This window comes from Pieris napi, chromosome 19 (genome assembly GCF_905475465.1).
Source record: "Pieris napi chromosome 19, ilPieNapi1.2, whole genome shotgun sequence".
Lineage (NCBI taxonomy): Eukaryota > Metazoa > Arthropoda > Insecta > Lepidoptera > Pieridae > Pieris > Pieris napi.
The window spans coordinates 1,885,390-1,904,011 of NC_062252.1; the positions used below are offsets into that span (position 1 = coordinate 1,885,390).

General features: G+C 34.3%; 2 protein-coding genes across 4 annotated transcripts in view; one reads left to right on the forward strand and one right to left on the reverse strand.

Moving 5' to 3' along the window:
• The window catches only part of LOC125059010 (fibrillin-1), a 29,426-nt gene extending 12,540 nt beyond the window's left edge, over positions 1-16,886 (forward strand). The window contains exons 8-32 of one of the 3 annotated variants that reach the window (XM_047663092.1): positions 394-558; positions 748-918; positions 1,980-2,129; positions 2,730-2,823; positions 2,939-3,000; positions 3,769-3,897; positions 4,437-4,580; positions 5,126-5,282; positions 5,555-6,051; positions 6,254-6,670; positions 6,794-6,904; positions 8,267-8,449; positions 8,602-8,742; positions 9,541-9,689; positions 10,557-10,652; positions 11,083-11,210; positions 11,293-11,432; positions 12,120-12,277; positions 12,849-12,944; positions 13,397-13,524; positions 13,609-13,748; positions 14,103-14,247; positions 14,903-15,023; positions 15,205-15,326; positions 16,201-16,886. In XM_047663092.1, the coding sequence (XP_047519048.1) occupies positions 394-558; positions 748-918; positions 1,980-2,129; positions 2,730-2,823; positions 2,939-3,000; positions 3,769-3,897; positions 4,437-4,580; positions 5,126-5,282; positions 5,555-6,051; positions 6,254-6,670; positions 6,794-6,904; positions 8,267-8,449; positions 8,602-8,742; positions 9,541-9,689; positions 10,557-10,652; positions 11,083-11,210; positions 11,293-11,432; positions 12,120-12,277; positions 12,849-12,944; positions 13,397-13,524; positions 13,609-13,748; positions 14,103-14,247; positions 14,903-15,023; positions 15,205-15,326; positions 16,201-16,363 (4,007 nt within the window). In that variant the 3' untranslated portion in view covers positions 16,364-16,886. The remainder of the gene's footprint in view (positions 1-393; positions 559-747; positions 919-1,979; positions 2,130-2,729; positions 2,824-2,938; positions 3,001-3,768; positions 3,898-4,436; positions 4,581-5,125; positions 5,283-5,554; positions 6,052-6,253; positions 6,671-6,793; positions 6,905-8,266; positions 8,450-8,601; positions 8,743-9,540; positions 9,690-10,556; positions 10,653-11,082; positions 11,211-11,292; positions 11,433-12,119; positions 12,278-12,848; positions 12,945-13,396; positions 13,525-13,608; positions 13,749-14,102; positions 14,248-14,902; positions 15,024-15,204; positions 15,327-16,200) is intronic. The other 2 variants (XM_047663094.1, XM_047663093.1) reach the window with 2 other exon arrangements.
• A 115-nt stretch (positions 16,887-17,001) lies between these two features.
• The window catches only part of LOC125059009 (NACHT and WD repeat domain-containing protein 2), a 46,561-nt gene continuing 44,940 nt past the window's right edge, over positions 17,002-18,622 (reverse strand). Inside the window, exon 33 of the mRNA XM_047663091.1 lies at positions 17,002-18,220. Within this exon, the coding sequence (XP_047519047.1) occupies positions 18,076-18,220 (145 nt within the window). The 3' untranslated portion in view covers positions 17,002-18,075. The remainder of the gene's footprint in view (positions 18,221-18,622) is intronic.

Consider the following 18,622-nt stretch of genomic DNA (forward strand, 5'->3'; position numbering starts at 1 on the left):
TACATTATTTTGTAATGAGAAATAAAGTTCTCTAAACATTATAAAATTAAGCTGGCTTCACTATTCTTTAAACGTTGTGATTAAACGAAAATATTAACTTTTTTTTTTTAAAGACAATTCACACCAATTGACCTAGTCCCATGCTAAGCTGGTGAAGCTTGTGTTATGGGTACTAGGCAACGGATATACATACATATTATAGATAGATATACATATAAATACATATTTAAACACCCAAGACCTAAGAACAACACCAAATGCTCATCACATCGATGTTCGCCTCAGCCGGGGATCGAACCCGGGACCCATGGAATCGCAGTCAGGGGTACTAACCACTAGACCAATGAGTCGTCGTAGCTTAAATTTCCAGTCTAATGTTTTTCTCTTTCACAGATATAGATGAATGTCTTCTTGACACACCAGTGTGTCTACCGAACACACAATGTCACAATATTCTCGGTTCGTATAAGTGTATACCTGTGAAACACCCTAAACCGCAGGACAAAGGCCAGTGTCCGCCAGGATTCGCAAGGAATTTGATGAATCATGCTTGTGATGGTAAGTTTTTTTTTAAACGCGTTTTAAATTTTACTGTACTTATAGACTATATTTTCCTCTGATTTTTTTGCGGAACGGGGAACAACGACGGTTTGAGATACATATTTTTCAGACAATAATAAAAATGTAAAATAATTTTTTTGATGATAATGATGATTTTGTTTAACTTTTCATCGTCATATGTCCCAGATATAAACGAATGCAAGTTACCATCACCACCATGCCCCGAATATTTGTGTGAGAATACGATTGGGGCCTATAAATGTGGTGGTATGTCTGGGGACCCACTTACACCCCACAAACCTACTGAAGATAGATGTCCCCCCGGATTCAAAATGGGAGCGAATGAGGAATGTTATGGTATGAAAAATATTGGATACGTATTTAAAAATGTGTGTACTATACACTCCTTATCTGCTTAATATATACGTATAAATTACGTGTCACGTTGTTTGTCCGCTATGGACTCCTAAACTACCGAACCGATATCAATCAAATTTGCACACCGTGTGCAGTTTGATCTAACTTAAAAGATAGGATAGCTTACGTCTCAATTTATACCCGCAATATTATGTTTTTGCAAAATATTTGTTTATTATTTGATAGCCACAATTCTAACAGATGGCGCTGTGTTGAAAGTACCAACGTTTCACATAAGCTACAATTTAATGGCATAACCACCATAAAGCATGGTGGTCCCCATGACTGGAGTTCTCCTACCGTTTCTCTTGAATAGTTTACTACTATGTAATATAACTAAAACCTTAGCCACAGCAACGCTTGGCCGGTCTGCTAGTATATTATAAGACAAAGTCCCGCGTCTCTCTGTATGAAAGCTATAAACTCAAAAAGTACCGAACGGATGTTAGTATTGTTATCACCATAGGTTGTGCGGTTAAAAAGGTTTATTTGTATAGTTAATAGCTAAGCAATGCCTTGCCGTTATTAAGCGATTTCAGGCAACCTAAATAAATAATAGCAAACGAAAATTGTGGGGAAGTAGAAGAACAAAGATAGATTATGATGTTTAACTGAACCGTTTAACAGTAGCCTATTTTTTATATTAAAAGTATAAGTTAGTATAAGTATAAGTTGGTATAAGTATAAGTTGGTATAAGTATAAGTTGGCATAAGTATAAGTTAGTATAAGTATAAGTTAGTTAAATGAACAATGAATACGCATGGCATGCTCATAAAACTTTTCTAATAAAATTGATTATATAAAATATAAGTCTCCTCCAACTTTGATTTTGTTCTGAAGTAGAGGCCGTGGGTTTCAAGTGTATAAGTGATCGTTCGCTCAAATAATAAGTATCGCAATACAATGACGACATGCTGCCTGCTTTATTTGTCACTTTGTTTGGTTCCAGTGACCAAACATTATTAAATTATTTTAGTTTTCTATTTTAATTATTTTATAGATGTCGACGAATGTGCAACAAATAAGGATGATTGCAATAGAATGTCTCAGTTTTGCATCAACACAAGAGGGTCCTTTTATTGCCAGGACAAAGTGTCGAAGCATTGTCCGCCCGGATTCAAAACTGATCCTGCTACTAATAAATGTGAAGGTAAAATTAATTAAGTTACTGGCCTTCCAGCATCCAGGGATAGCTTTTAATGTAGGAGATGTCTGTTTGTTCCTCTGTCAAAACATCACAGCGCTTTGACATTAGATCGCGATAAAATACTTACGAGTACCTTAAATGTACAGACATTTTCTCTCGTATAAATAAACCTTTGTGATTAACATTGAATATTGGCGTATCGCTATACACAAGAAATAGTAGTGTGACAATACAAGAACTTATTTCTTACTAGGGTTGCCTGGAAGACATCGCTTGTTAGCGATAAGGCCTCCCGTTGCATGCTTTATAATATTAATGTATTATGTTATTTGTTTTCCTAAAAATTTAACGTATGTAACGAAGTATATATAAATAAAAAACAAAAAATTTACCACAACGACATTAAAAGGCGCTCAAAACCAGTAGGGAGAAACGAAACCATATCGACTCATAAGAATAGAATTCTGTACCATTATTCTAGTTTGATTGTAAGAAGCGAAATAGCAAGTAGTTCTTTAGATCTCGAGAAAAACCCGTGTGTGTGTGTGTGTCTGTGTGTGTGAAATGGTAGTAACAGTGTTTGTAAGTAAATATTTTTTATAGATATTGACGAATGTGAAGATGGACAAGACATTTGCAGACCGGACCAAATATGTGTGAACATCCTTGGAGAGTATGATTGTAAACCTAAAAACAGGTATTTTATGATTATTTAGCGTTTTTAAAAACTACCCGAAAAAATATTACATTCCGTTACAGTGTATATAATTTTAAAATTCTTATTTTAAACTTTTGTTTTACATTTTTTTTAGCAAATCGGTAACCTCGTGCCCAGATGGAATGAGAATGAATCCAAATCGTCAAATGTGCGAAGGTACCTGTGTTTGTTATGGGTCTAGTGGGAAAAGCAGGGCCGGATTTAGGGGAGGGCAACCGTGGCTACAGCCAGGGTCCTCCACAAAAGAGGGGCCCACAATAGACTTCGGCAATTTTTTTTTTAAATTCCGACTAGTAAACACTAGTAAACAATTTTTCTTACATATTTTTATGTTTATTAAATACTACAAAAATCTACTTGGTTTCACAATAAATGATTGATTGAAAAACTCGACTAAAAAATTGTACATTTTATTTGGAACTTAATTTGGGGCAAGGGGGCCTCCTCCTTTGTTGCCCCGAGTCCTCCAGACCTCTAAATCCGGCCTTGGGGAATAGTCGGCCTCTTTGGTAAGTTGGAATCCTCGAAATGCTATCATGGTTAAAGCTTTCGTCTCCACAACAATAGGAAAATCAGGAATGTAAATAAAAATTACATATCATAGACAATTAGTTTACGCTTCACCGATTTAGAATTTTGGGTTTTTATCGTCCTGGTGATTGTATTATTGAATAACACAAAACAAATGACAAAAATCTTGCAAAAATACACTAAATTAGTAGGTGTTTATATTTTTATTTTTCTATACTAGGGCTGCTGGAAGAAAAAGCTGCCCGTTGCCTGATCAAATTAATGTAACCAGTTTTTTATATGTATGTTTAAATAAATCAATCCACACGGGCGAAGCTGCGGGTGGAATCTATTCGATATTGCAAAGTGAAAACAAATAAAATTTAATTATAAACAAAAATTTACGATTTACAGATATCGACGAGTGTGTAGAAGGCACGCATCTTTGTGACCAGTATCAAAATTGTTTGAACACGAATGGTAGCCACGAATGTAGGTGTAAATTGGGTTTTGAATTGGACCACACTACCGGAGCGTGTACTGGTAAGAATTTAATTGAAGTTTCATTTATTTTCAACTAAACAGTACACTATTCAATAAGTCAAACTTTTGTACTCTTGAATGCCAAAAAATCTTAATTATTTTACCGCCACTTCTCAAAGTAAGGTAAACAGACAAGACTTTCCGCCAACTAATTTATTGACAACTGTAAGAAGTTGCTTTAAATTTGTATTGTAATATGAAAATAGCAATAACAATAAACCTCTATTAGCAGAAGGCATGGCGAAGTAGAAGGACACACTTCCATTATAGTTAAAACATAACTAAAGACAATATATTCGTATACAAGTGTGTTACCAAGGGATATACGCTCAATTCCAGAGCTCATGTTTGGTAATGAAGTTCTCCCAATCGTTTAGGTCATAGCTGCTAATATCGAGTCTCTCGATAGACTCTCTTGGCAATGGTAATGCATTGTAGTACTTACCTTGTATATATTTATGTTACTGAATCTATACGTATAGTGATTTTTAGATAATATAAGGTAAAGTTAGATATAAAGTATGAAAATACTTTTACAGATATCAACGAATGTGCAACGGATCAAAACACATGCATCCCACAATCACAGCGTTGTGACAATACAGTGGGGTCGTACCTATGTATCCGGTTTATCTCCTGTGGGACGGGGTATATTCTGCACCATTCTTCTAGTACTTGTGAAGGTACATTAGTAGTAACTAAAATACGTGTAAAATACCGACATATGTATATCCTTTTGCTAAATATATTTTGTTTTGCTATAAATACTTTAAAAGTAGATTTGGTCTTGCGGTTTGAGTGTCCGACTCCCATCCAGAAAGTTGGCGAACACCGGGTGTTCTCTGTTGTTTTCTATGTAAAAATTGAATATTCGCTTATACGGTGAAGGTAAAAATCGTGAGGAAACCAGCATGCTTTAACCCAAAAAGTCAACGTTTGTCAGGCACAGACTGCAGATCACCTACTTATTAGAAAAAAATATCACGAAACAGAGACAGAAATAGGCGGCCAAGACGAAGTGTATAAGCGACATTGGTTTTTTTTAAATATTCAAATCTTTACGCTACATTCTACAGCCCTGTACGTGTCATATGCAATATATTCGAAATTAATTCATTTTATATCGTATGATTATGCCTTTGGGGGCATAAATAGAAGGATCTTAGTCACTTATCCAAGTTCTTAATCATTACGTGGGAATACCAATGTCAAATTTACTTTTGTTCAGATATTGACGAATGCGCCTTAGGCACGCATAACTGCGACCGAGCAGGCCCCGAGTACCACTGCGCGAATATACCTGGATCGTTCCGTTGCCAAAAGAAGCCGAAAACCACTTCGACTACACCTGAACCGGAATTTGAATATGTATATTATGACTCTGAGTAAGTTTGGTTCACTAATGTGAATGGTCTTCGTGAATCTGGCTGGTTAAATTTAATGCTCCGAAGTTGCTTCGATTTCAAGCAGTGATTGTAAGGATTTGGAAGTAATCCCAAAGTAACCAGAGTAACACAAATAAACCCTATACAATGTGATAATATATTTTACAAAAAACATTAATCATATAAAATATGAACATTATAAACTAATGAAATAGAAATGGAGGAATTGTCAAACCACATTTCTATAATTTTTTTACTTAAATATATTTCAGAGAAGAAATAGAAGACGAAAAAACTAATTCAACAACTACAACACAACAACCAGTAACAACACAAGTCATTCCCAAATCAACTGAGCCGGAACCTTTTGCGCCAGAGGTTAAGCCAAAGTTGCCAGAACCCCAACCAATCGCGCCTGAAGTCAAGCCAGATGCTACGGGACAGAATGAAATTAAACCAGAAGAAAGACCAGTTGATACCGGAATAAACCCAACAGAAGCAACCGATAGAGACATATACCATGTTGATGAAAATGAGTTAGAACCGAGACCCGATATAGAAAAGTTACCAGAAACTGAAGCGACATCTCCAAAAGTTGTTGACGTAGTGGTTGGTCAAGAAACAGCCATTGTTAAAGGTGACAAGAAAGATGATGGATCAGTAGTTGTGAATACTCAAGATATTCCTAAGAACGAATGGACGAAGATACATGAAAAGCCTTCAAATTGCCAACCGGGTTTTGAATCAGATGGCAATGGAGCTTGTTATGGTAAGAACCTTTATAATATTTTATTTAAAAGTGGTGTTTCAATAATGTATTCCAAAATTATCAGTATATTTATGTTAGTAAAGTAATATATATTTTAAGTGTTTCGTTTAGTCTGTTGTTCAATATCTTGCTTGTAAAATCTTTTTGAATTTACTATTTTATCTGACCGGCTGAATAAATATTTTTATTTTACTGTCTACAGATATAGATGAATGTTCATCAAACAGACATACATGCTCAGGATTAACAGAATCGTGTAGAAATACTATGGGCGGTTACCTATGTGACTGCGCTGTTGGATTTAGAAGGGACTTAGGATCTGGTGCTTGCATTTACTATGAAGTACCTTCATCGACTAATAAACCTTTGATACATCCCTTACCCTTTACAATTCCTACTACGATATCAACAGTTACTACTACGCCTTCAACTATTCCTACTAGTCCACCAACAACACCTACCATCTGGACCTATCCTACCACACCTTCAACTATTCCCACTCCTGAATCTACAACTCCGGTTACTACGCCAACAACTCCATCAACAACTCCATCTACATTACCAACTACACAATCAACAACAACATCAACATTACCACCACCTACACCATCTACCAGACGTAAGTAGATAAATACTTGTACTTACTAGTTTTCATTCATTACATTCAACAAAAAATTATATTATGGTCGCTTGTTTGAACCGATCAGCCAGTTACCCCTCTATAATCTATATTGTTTTACAGACTACTTCTGGGGTTACCCGGACTACCGAAAAACCAATCGTCGGCCTTTTAAAGCTATGACGACTTGTGATACTGGCTACCACTTTAATTCTCAAAGCGGACAGTGTGAAGGTAAGCTATTGACCGAGAAACAGAATAAACTTAAATCAAATAGTGTTCAGACATATTCATGACAAGTTTTATTTGCGGTCGGCGCACGCTATATATTTAGAAGAATAATAGCATAGATTTCAATGATTACTTTAAAAAATGCTATTGAAATATGTATATGAATCTTAGTATAGACTCTAAATTTCTTAATCCAGTGGAAACCGTCGGAAGTAGTTTCCTATTGGAAGCGCTGTCTCATGAATTTAAAATATCAAAACGAATACACTAACGCCCGAACCCAATAATTAATCCACAATCTTAGATTGAAAACAACCTGAGATCAGACCGTGACAGTCAATCGATCTCCTATCTGCATCCCAATAACCAAACCCTATGAAGACAATCCATTTTTGGCGACAGATAAAATGCTCTTTGTCGTTCTATTTTATCGAGTTTACACTCGTATATGATAATCAATGTAAACCAAATAAAGTAAATAAAACATTACAAATAACATTAAAATATACATGTCTATGTTTAAAACATAACAATTAGCTTTTTAATTATTTAAAAAAGTGTATGTTAAAATCTGTTAAAATAATTAACTGTTGGAGTCGAGCTTTCGTCAACTGTCATTTTCATATAGTATAAGATCCCGCTATACAACGACCTTCACCGAGATGCTTATTTAATTAAACTTATTTTATATTTAGTTTAATATGTCAATAAATATAATCCATATGGGTTGCCTAGCAAATTTCAGTCCAGAGTATGTTTAATTAATATTTAAAAAAAAAATTTTTTTTTATAATTTGCATGTAGTAAATTTTTTGAACTTTTTTCAATCAATATTTTTAATCAGGGTAGTATTATATATGTATCACTATAACCTTCTTTTATACAAAAGATGTATATATACTTTAGTGTCACATAAAAATATACACATAAATAATTAATTGATTAAAAACAACCTAACGTTTGCATATTCTATGGGCTTCATACTTTCGATTGGTATAGAATTTATCTAATAATCATACCGGTAATTAAACATACTCTGGACGGAAATTGCTAGGCAACCCATATGGATTATATTTATTGACATATTAAATTATATATATAATAAGTTTCATTAAATAAACATCTCGGTGAAGGTCGTTGTATAGCGGGATCTTAGACCAATACAAAGGTCTATCCACAGACACCGATCCGACCGCCGATGGCTATTACAATCCGTCGATTGGTTATTGGCACACGTGTTACAACAATCGTCTATCTCAGATGACAAAAATGGTTATTGAGTTCGGGCGTAAAGTTAGCAAAATAATCTAACTAAAATCTTTCCATTTTTTTTAATAATATTTGTATTAATTATATTTTATATAGATGTAGACGAATGCACAAACGGAAAAGCAAACTGTGCCTCTGTGGAGATATGTATTAACACATTGGGGGGTTATCGCTGTGACTGCCCCCCTAATTGGAAATTGGACCCGGACAGGCAACGCTGCGTACCATTGACGACTAGTAAACGGTTTCCTAGTGGTTACGGAAACCCGGTAAGACCGGGTAAGTACAGTTCACACACTAATTTGTAGTGAGTTAATGCGCTAATAAGTCGACCCACTTTTTTAAACTGATGGCGCTGATATGACTGTCGATCTTATGTCGAATATAATTCCATAAATTTCTATCAATATCAAAGATTTGCAAAATTTTAGTGTACCCAGACCCGCTGGGAATAATACCACAAACAAAAGGCGGTGGTAGAGTCACGGAGCCGGAAGTGACTCCTTTAGGACACGGAAATGTCTTGAAGTGTCCATGGGGCACACAATTGGCTGATGATAATACTTGTCAAGGTAATTTATTATGTATAAAAATAAATATATTCTTAACAGTATGTCATTCAAAAATCCTTTCACAACAAAAGCGAGATTCCCTAACTTTGATTGGCAATCAAAATATTAAGTTTCTTCATATTATAGTGAAGCAATGCTGTGAACATTTTTTTTATGGCTCTGGCACGGTTTGTGCATTAGCCAGCGTCAAGTATAAGATTTTTTATAATTCGCACTTGTAAATGTTGCCACCCTCGGCCTAGAACGTATTGCTACGTTCTAAAATCTAAACCTTCACAGTCTCCTTTCTTAGGTAGCATACTCATTGCTTGCCTTAGAAATTCGACCGTGCCCTCCATGTACTTTTAAGCACTCGCCCGGTACCGCACAACCCTCACAAAGGCCGAGAACAAATTTTAAATTAAATTAAAACTTGCCCTCGAACCGGGATTCGAACCCGGTACCCCTCACCTAGCTGCCACTTAATAAGACTGCTAGGCTATGAAAATTTAACATTTTAAATACATGTCTATTGAACGAAAAATGTTTTTACAGAGAGTAACTCTTTTTAAAAATTACGTAAAAAGACTGATGAGGAAAACTTAGTTCTTCTTTAGTAAAGAAACTATCTTGGACAGATTTCTCTTAAGTTTAAGAGTTAGCTTGTACGACTTCAGATCATGAGGGTTCAAAACATGAATGTCGGCGAAAATGCAAAAACATTTAATTGTTTAACGTTGGAAGTTATTTTAAGGGAGAAAGTGGTTTTTTGAATACAAAATTTTTGAAATAAAAAGCGAGACATTATATTTTTTTTAGATATTGATGAATGCTCAGCTAAGTGCGGTCCCTTACAAATATGCACCAACTTGCCTAGTGGATATACCTGCAGCTGTCCCCAAGGGCATAAACTCATCGGCGATCATGAATGCGCAGATGTCGATGAATGCGATCTAGGAGGAAGTTCGGTATGTTTTATAAATATGATTCTATCAATAAATTTGCTTACATCCAACACACAAATATACAGTATTTACAATATTCTTAAACTATTCGACTCATTGGTCTAGTGGTTAGTACCCCTGACTGCGAATCCATGGGTCCCGGGTTCGATCCCCGGCTGAGACGAACATCGATGTGATGAGCATTTGGTGTTGTGCTTGGGTGTTTAAATATGTATTTATATGTCTATCTATCTATAATATGTATGTATATCCGTTGCCCATAACACAAGCTTCACCAGCTTAGCATGGGACTAGTTCAATTGGTGTGAATTGTCTTAAAAAAAAAAACTATATAGTGATAAAAATAATTAAATATTGATGAATAGAAACTTAAAATAAACTTAAAAGGGTGGTCCCTGTGGCAGTGTACCTTTAATGCCAGCGTTGAACGAGGAAAGCATCAGCTCTGGGGTAACCGATACTATCTACTAACTACATATAATCTTTCAGTAGCATTCCAGGGCTCAAGTCTCTACTCCAAAGAGAACAAAATCAAAGTTGGAGGAAGGACTCTTACAAATGAGACTTATTATTTTCTGCTCTGCGGCCGCGCCATCTTTTGTACTTGCGCTCCTAAGAATTAAATTGCGTACATCGATTAGTTGCCGTCACCTTGAAATTGTGCATTCAATTTCATTTATTATCCTAGTGTAAAATTACTAAATAAAACACAAGAAAAATCGTTTCGAACAAGGTCTATTAGACGGATACGGGACGTATACTATACACATATACATATTAAGAGCACGTTTATAAAACATTTAATGTAAGCAAAATGATTGATGAAAGCAGAGTGATTAATTAATTGTTTTAATCCATATAATTTTTCAGCCTATATGTTCTCAAAATGCTGACTGTATCAACACTGTTGGTTCCTACAGATGTCAATGTCATAAAGGTTTTAAGGCGGCCCCTATTAATGATAAGGTAATTTCTTACTTAAGTCTTTATTCATATTTTAGTATTGCTGCATTGTCTATAGTGAAAAAGAACCTCACTAAGTGTACAAAAGAAAAACAAAGTACACATGTCAAAAGTGAAACTTCTTTGGCAAACTAATTAATTAGTCTTGTTCATATTTATACAAATCTAAAACTTTAGATTTCCGAAACTTAGAGGCAGGGATAAGGAAGAAATGTTAGGAATTTAATTGTCATTAAAATAATAAGTGTCGAAAATTAATACAAACATAATAAATTTAATTTTTTAAATTTATTTCTTCGCTAATAAAAACACGTGACATTTTAATTTACAATTCGTCATTTGAATTTTCAATAAATTATTTTGCATAAAATATAAAATACTAATACTAATATTATAATAAAAAATATAATTTATATTATTATATTATTTACAGGTGTGTGTAGACGTGGACGAATGTATGGAGGCCCCGTCTGGGTCCTTGTGTTCTCAACGATGCAATAACGTTTGGGGCGGGTACAGATGCTCTTGCCACAGAGGATATAGGCTAAATCCAGATAACAGGTTAAATTGAAGTGAAACTGATTTAGATAATAATTGTCGATTATTAATGTGGTAGGATTTTTAAATATTTTTTTAATTTCAGAACCTGTTCAGATATTGATGAATGTACGGAGTTCAAGTCTAAACACCTTTGCGTGGGGAAGTGTGTGAATGAGCCAGGAAGCTATCGCTGTTTCTGTCCATCTGGATATCGGCTGTCGGAGGATAAGAGGAGTTGTATAGGTAATGATTATGATGCGAATAATATCGCATATTGAAAATAGCTACTACTATTAAATAGTACTTTTATTTTATGTTGGTTATTTTTTCCTTTGTAAACGTTGTATCATATTTTTCAATGTGACAAACTTACCTACTTCCTTACTGTTTTCAAGTGCCATTTTAAAGCATAACATATTGCTATGTGTTAGTACCTAGGTATTATTAGTATATTTCTGTTTATTTTAGTTGGCAATTTAAGCTTTTTCTCCAGTTATAACTTGCATTAATTTTTTATCATGTATTTGTGATGTATATTTAGAATAACTCAATAAAATAACGCTACGGACTTTTCGATGTTTAAACACATTATTACAGACATAGACGAGTGCGAAACTGGTGTTAACATTTTAAATACATGTCTATTGAACGAAAAATGTTTTTACAGAGAGTAACTATTTTTAAAAATTACGTTAAAAGACTGATGAGAGAAACTTAGTTCTTCTTTAGTAAAAAACTATTTTGGACAGATTTCTCTCAAGTTTAAGAGTTAGCTTGTACGACTTCAGATCGTGAGGGTTCAAATCCTGGATGTCGCCGAAAATGCAAAATCATTTAATTGTTTAACGTTGGAAGTTATTTTAAGGGAGAAAGTGGTTTTTTGAATACAACATTTTTGAAATAAAAAGCGAGACATTATATTTTTTTTAGATATTGATGAATGCTCAACTGGCGAAGCTAAGTGCGGTCCCTTACAAATATGCACCAACTTGCCTGGTGGATATACCTGCAGCTGTCCCCAAGGGCATAAACTCATCGGCGATCATGAATGCGCAGATGTCGATGAATGCGATCTAGGAGGAAGTTCGGTATGTTTTATAAATATGATTCTATCAATAAATTTGATTACTTCCAACACAGAAATATACAGTATAAATTACAATATTGTTAACCTACATAGTAATAATAATAATTAAATATTGATTAAATCAAACTTAAAAGGTATGGTCCCTGGGGCTGTGACCCTTAATGATTATTAACGATACTATCTACCAGGCGCCAAGTAAAATCTTGTAGTAGCATTCCAGGGCTCAAGTCTCTATTCTAAAGGGAACAAAATAAAAGTTCGAGGAAGGACTCTTACAAATGAGACTTATTATTTTCTGCTCTGCGGCCGCGCCAGATTTTGTGCTGGCGCTCCTAAGAATTAAATTGCGTACATCGATTAGTTGCTTTCACCTTGAAATTGTGCGTTCAATTTCATTTCCTATCCTAGTGTAAAATTACTAAATTAAACACAAGAAAAATTGTGTCGAACAAGGTCCATTAGACGGATACATATACACATTAAGAGCATGTTTATAAAGCATTTAATGTAAGCAAAATGATTGATGAAAGCAGAGTGATTAATTAATTGTTTTAATCCATATAATTTTTCAGCCTATATGTTCTCAAAATGCTGACTGTATCAACACTGTTGGTTCCTACAGATGTCAATGTCATAAAGGTTTTAAGGCGGCCCCTATTAATGATAAGGTAATTTCTTACTTAAGTCTTTATTCATATTTTAGTATTGCTGCATTGTGTATAGTGAAAAGGAAACCTCACTAAGTTTGCAAAAAAAACAAAGTACACATGTCAGGCAAATTTGTTTGCCAAAGAAGTTTCACTTCTTTGGCAAACAAATTTTTAAGTCTTTTAACTTTTTCATATTTATACAAATCTAAAACTTTAGATTTCCGACATTAGAGGCAGGGATAAGGAAGAAATGTTAGGAATTTAATTGTCATTAAAATAATAAGTGTCGAAAATTAATATAAACACATAATAAATTTAATTTTTTAAATTTATTTCTTCGCTAATAAAAACACGTGACATTTTAATTTACAATTCGTCATTTGAATTTTGAATAAATTATTTTGCATAAAATATAAAATACTAATATTATAATAAAAAATATAATTTTTTATTATTAATATTATTTACAGGTGTGTGTAGACGTGGACGAATGTATGGAGGCCCCGTCTGGGTCCTTGTGTTCTCAACGATGCAATAACGTTTGGGGCGGGTACAGTTGCTCTTGTCACAGAGGATATAGGCTAAATCCAGATAACAGGTTTTTTTATATTAATCACGATGCTGATTTAGATAATTGTTGTTTATTATGGTAGGATTTTAAAATATATTTTTTTAATTTCAGAACCTGTTCAGATATTGATGAATGTACGGAGTTCAAGTCTAAACACCTTTGCGTGGGGAAGTGTGTGAATGAGCCAGGAAGCTATCGCTGTTTCTGTCCATCTGGATATCGGCTGTCGGAGGATAAGAGGAGTTGTATAGGTAATGATTATGATGCGAATAATATCGCATATTGAAAATAGCTACTACTATTAAATAGTACTTTTATTTTATGTTGGTTATTTTTTCCTTTGTAAACGTTGTATCATATTTTTCAATGTGACAAACTTACCTACTTCCTTACTGTTTTCAAGTGCCATTTTAAAGCATAACATATTGCTATGTGTTAGTACCTAGGTATTATTAGTATATTTCTGTTTATTTTAGTTGGCAATTTAAGCTTTTTCTCCAATTATAACTTGCATTTCTTTTTTATCATGTATTTGTGATGTATATTTAGAATAACTCAATAGAATAACCCTTCTGACTTGTCGATGTTTAAACACATTATTACAGATATAGACGAGTGCGAAACTGGTGTAGCACCCTGCGCAAGCGGCGGTCAATACGAAGGGGCATCGGACGTCTGTCTAAACACGCGTGGTGGTTATAGGTGCCATCGCATATCATGTCCTAATGGATACCGTCTGGAGAGTAGGCAGTAAGTATTATATATAAGGGACCGTTCATCTATTACGTCACGTAATTTGGAGATTCTCGACAAATAAATTTTTAATTTAAAAAAAACACTTAAAATTTTATTTAGAAACTAGTGGACCCGACAGACGTTGCCCTGCATGATATTTCAAGCGATTAGTAAAGCAAAGTATGAAAGTACCGACTGCAGCGCCATCTGGCGGGCTGATTTGTGAATCTAAACCATTCCCAGATCCCCTTGAACACACACAAAAAATTTCATCAACATCGGTCCAGTCGTTTGAGAGAAGTTCAGTGACATACACACTCACAGAAGAATTATATATATAAAGAAGATATTTTTTTTTCCAAGGACCTGCTATAGAGTATTTAAATATTTAAATCAAATCAATTCTCATTTATTCATGTAGGTAACACAATGTACACTTATGAACGTCAAAAAAAGAAATATACATTAAATGCTTCTAATTTTACATTTACTGCCAGTTCTCAAATCAAGTTCTTCAAGAGAAGAACTTCAATTTTTACTCTCCGCCAGTCTTTTTAATCGCCAAGTTTTTGTTTCACACAACGTTTGTAGAACTTCTGTTCTTTTGGAATACATCTTAGATTCCTGTGGGTTCCCTTAATAGTGTTTATAACTTTTTTTACATTTTCAGCCGCTGCACCAAGATTAAAACCTACTGCCCTCCTTGGGGTTGGGAGTGCGCGCATCAACCAAGCACATACTCATACAACTTCATTACGTTTGTCTCCAACCTCTACATACCCGAAACACAGGTACTTTTATTTTATATACCTTAGTGGTTATTTTGTGAGGTAACTTCCTAAACACTATTTCAGTTAGTAGTACATAGGAGGGAAGAACTAACAAACGAATGAAACGTGGAATGATGCCGCCTCATAACGCTAGACTCAAAATATTATTTGATATTGTAAACATGTTTTTTCTTTTTTATAGGTGGACATATTTACAATGCGTGGTCCGAACTGGGCTTACGCTAAAATGCGGTTCCAACTACGTCTTGTCAATGTCAACGCACCGCCATCTGTTAGTCAAAAGGCGGATATAAACTCGTTCTTGTAAGTGACACTTTTTCAATAATACTTATGGTTGGTCGGTGTCTGTAAATAAAGCGAGGGACAAGAGTTTAAAAGAGTACCTAGCGAGAGTTTTTTACGCCGGCTTTTTCTCTCGGCCTACAACCTCTGTCTTCTTTTCCGATGAGTAGGGATGCCTACAGATTCAAATTTAATGACGTGGAATAAGTGATACATGTATCTTATGTTCCATAATAAACATATTTTATTTTATTTTTATTTTACAAGATGCTCTCGCCACGATTGGATTGGCTGTAGTGTACAGTGTTGGTGTAGACGTTAAGTTTATTTATTTCCTAATCCTAACATAACTTATATATAACAAAAACAATTCTAATAACGATATAGGCATAGTGGAATACATAATATTGACAAAAAGGTTCAAATAGGAAAAAATGTATAAAAATTATTCAATACATTTAACTAAGTAATACCTAATTCAGCTGTGTTGTATGATGGTGTGTATGGGGGGGTATGCTCATGATGCAGGTGATTTAGCGCTATGGATATTATTAATACTCTTTAAGCAGATTCCGCGATAGCTTAAAGTCAAGGCTAAAAATTAGTCGTTGCTGGCTGCACAATTCAAAACTGAGTTTTTTATTCTCAGTAAGAACTAAGAATGTCTGATACAATATCTTGAGACAAAATCACTTTTGCAACAGAAAAATTCGAAGGCCAAATCTCTTTTAGTATAATGAGGCGTGCCTCACTACCACCAAAGGCTTTTGTATGCGAATGAACATTAGCTTACGCTTTGTCACGCAATCCACTTCCAACGGTAGCGATTTTGTCTAGCACCCAAGGAATGTTTACATAAATATCCTTTACATTAATATTGTTTTCTTTATTATAGATTAACCCAAACCGGAAATCAGGCGGTGATGTCCTTAGTTCGTTCCCTGGAAGGGCCACAGAGTATTGAGCTTGAGTTGTCTATGGAGCTCTACAATAAAGGGCAGTTTGGTGGGATCGCTGTAGCCAAGCTTTATATTTATGTATCAGAACACGAGTTTTAAAATTTCAAATTTAACGAGTGTCACAGATCAAAAACAGTTTCCGATTTTTATAAGGCTTTTGAGGATTTATCTAACTCAATATTAACGGACACCATTTATGGGAATATATTTTCTTTGATTTTTAAAGTGTTGTTCTAGAAATTTGTCACTTCAATAGTTCGGAATTCGATATTGCTTTGAGTAAAGGAACAAAATGTTTATGAACATTCTAATCAGTTTAATACAGTGGTGACAGAAATTAGATTTGCGTTTATCCAATTCCATTACCTGGATAACAGATAATCTTACTTAATACAAAATATTGTTTTAATTTTTTAATGTGTTGTCTCTGTGAAGTCATATTTTTTAGTTACTTTAAAATATTTTTGAGCTCAATACGCAAATGTATTTAACTGAACATTTTTAATGAACTTCACGATTTAGTGGGATCAGTATTGCTAAGTTTAAGATATTGTCAAAAAGTACTATTTGTATGTACGACTGTTAATTATTTATTAAGGTACATAAAGAGAACTTTACATTTTTCAAACTTTTTGTGTCTACCCCCAACATATTTTTTTAGGATTTTAGATTGACAGCTTTATAAATATGTAATAGTAACTCGGGTAAAACCGAGTACAAAAATAAAATGCATAGTAATCTCTAATAACTTTTTATTTTGAAACGAATCTATGAACGTGTTACAATAACTTAAATATATCCATTTCTTAACATATAAATCCAAAACAGTCCTTTTTATCACAGTCATTTGCTTGTACTTTACGTTCTGTTAGTCTTAAATTATTCTTACCTTAATACTTTAAAATATGTTCTATCAGATATGTGTTTGCTCGAACTACTAAAACTACTTAGAGAGAGACAAAAGATATGATATTTTCTATAGAAAAAATATAATTATTTGCATATTTGCAGCTGGGCCGAATTAAGATGAGACGGGGGGTTTCTCGGGTGAAACTACTTAATATTAAGTGTATTATAGCTATTTTTAAATGATAATTTAAAGAGAAGGTCCAGTTAAGGTTTCGCTTAAGATTCATAAAAGCACTGTGCGCATCTATTTTCATTTCGGATGTCATAATAAACAGTATGCGATGACTTTTAAATCTTCAAAGAAATGTTATATTTATTGTATGTCGGATCAAATTGTTGTACTTAACACTTCTAAGTGTTTTCCTTTCAATCTAACATTATAACTTAGCCAAATCTATGACCGTTTGATTGCTGAGAGTGCGTATACATATATATTGTATACTAAACCCCGTTAGAACGTTAACCATAAAAGTTAAATCTAGTTTCATAAACCTGTCAAACCATTTTTGTATATAAAGTTTGATATATTTGACAGTTGACACATGAGATTGTGTCTTGATATATCAATTAGAATTTGTTTTATAAGAGGAGGCAAATAGGCTGGAGGCCCATCCGATGTTAAGTGATACCGCCACCGACAGAAGGCTCGCGAGTGCGCTCCCGGCTTTTTAAAAATTGGTACGTTCTTTTCTTGAAGGACCCTAAGTTGAATTGATTCGGAAATACTTCAGGTGGTCAGCTGGTTTCCACATTGACGCGGCAAGTGCCTTAAAAACGCTCAGTTGTAGAACAAGCTGATGCGGGTGGAATTTCGCATTCAGCCTCGACGATGATGAAACTCAGCTGCAGCCCCACATCTATACGCAACGCCAAGGATCATGACACTAATTGCTTAATGATATCTATTTGTGTGGATCAACGATATTGAGAACAGTGAGGCAGCCATCTTGTGAGGCTATGGCGACAGCTTTTCCTGCGTGTGCGCTTGCGATTCCAGTCACTTCAGCGGGCGCACGATATTCGGCTATAGCTCGACCGTCTAGTGTCCTATGTTAAAAAATATATTAATTTAGATTAGATATATCTGTCTAGGATTACCGGGAAATGTTATGATCGAGTCAATTGACCATTGATTTTTGTATTACTTTGTGATTTCTCTATTACTTTTATGAGTCATGATTTAATTTTATTTGTTTTCTTAATTTAATTGTTTCATAGTTTGGAATCATTACTTAATATATAAATGTACGAATATTGTTACGAACAATCAGAGCAGAGCAAATGCCTAGAGCGGCTTGTGGCGCTATTTTGACTCTTGATCGTGTTAACAGTGAACGCTCTGCTCAGTTCTGATTGAGAGTCAATAGACTATTGTAGTGATGAGAAGTTGGACCGAGTTCAGAAGAAAATCATAGTCTTATCTTGCTTAAAGTTAATTTTTTTTTTTTC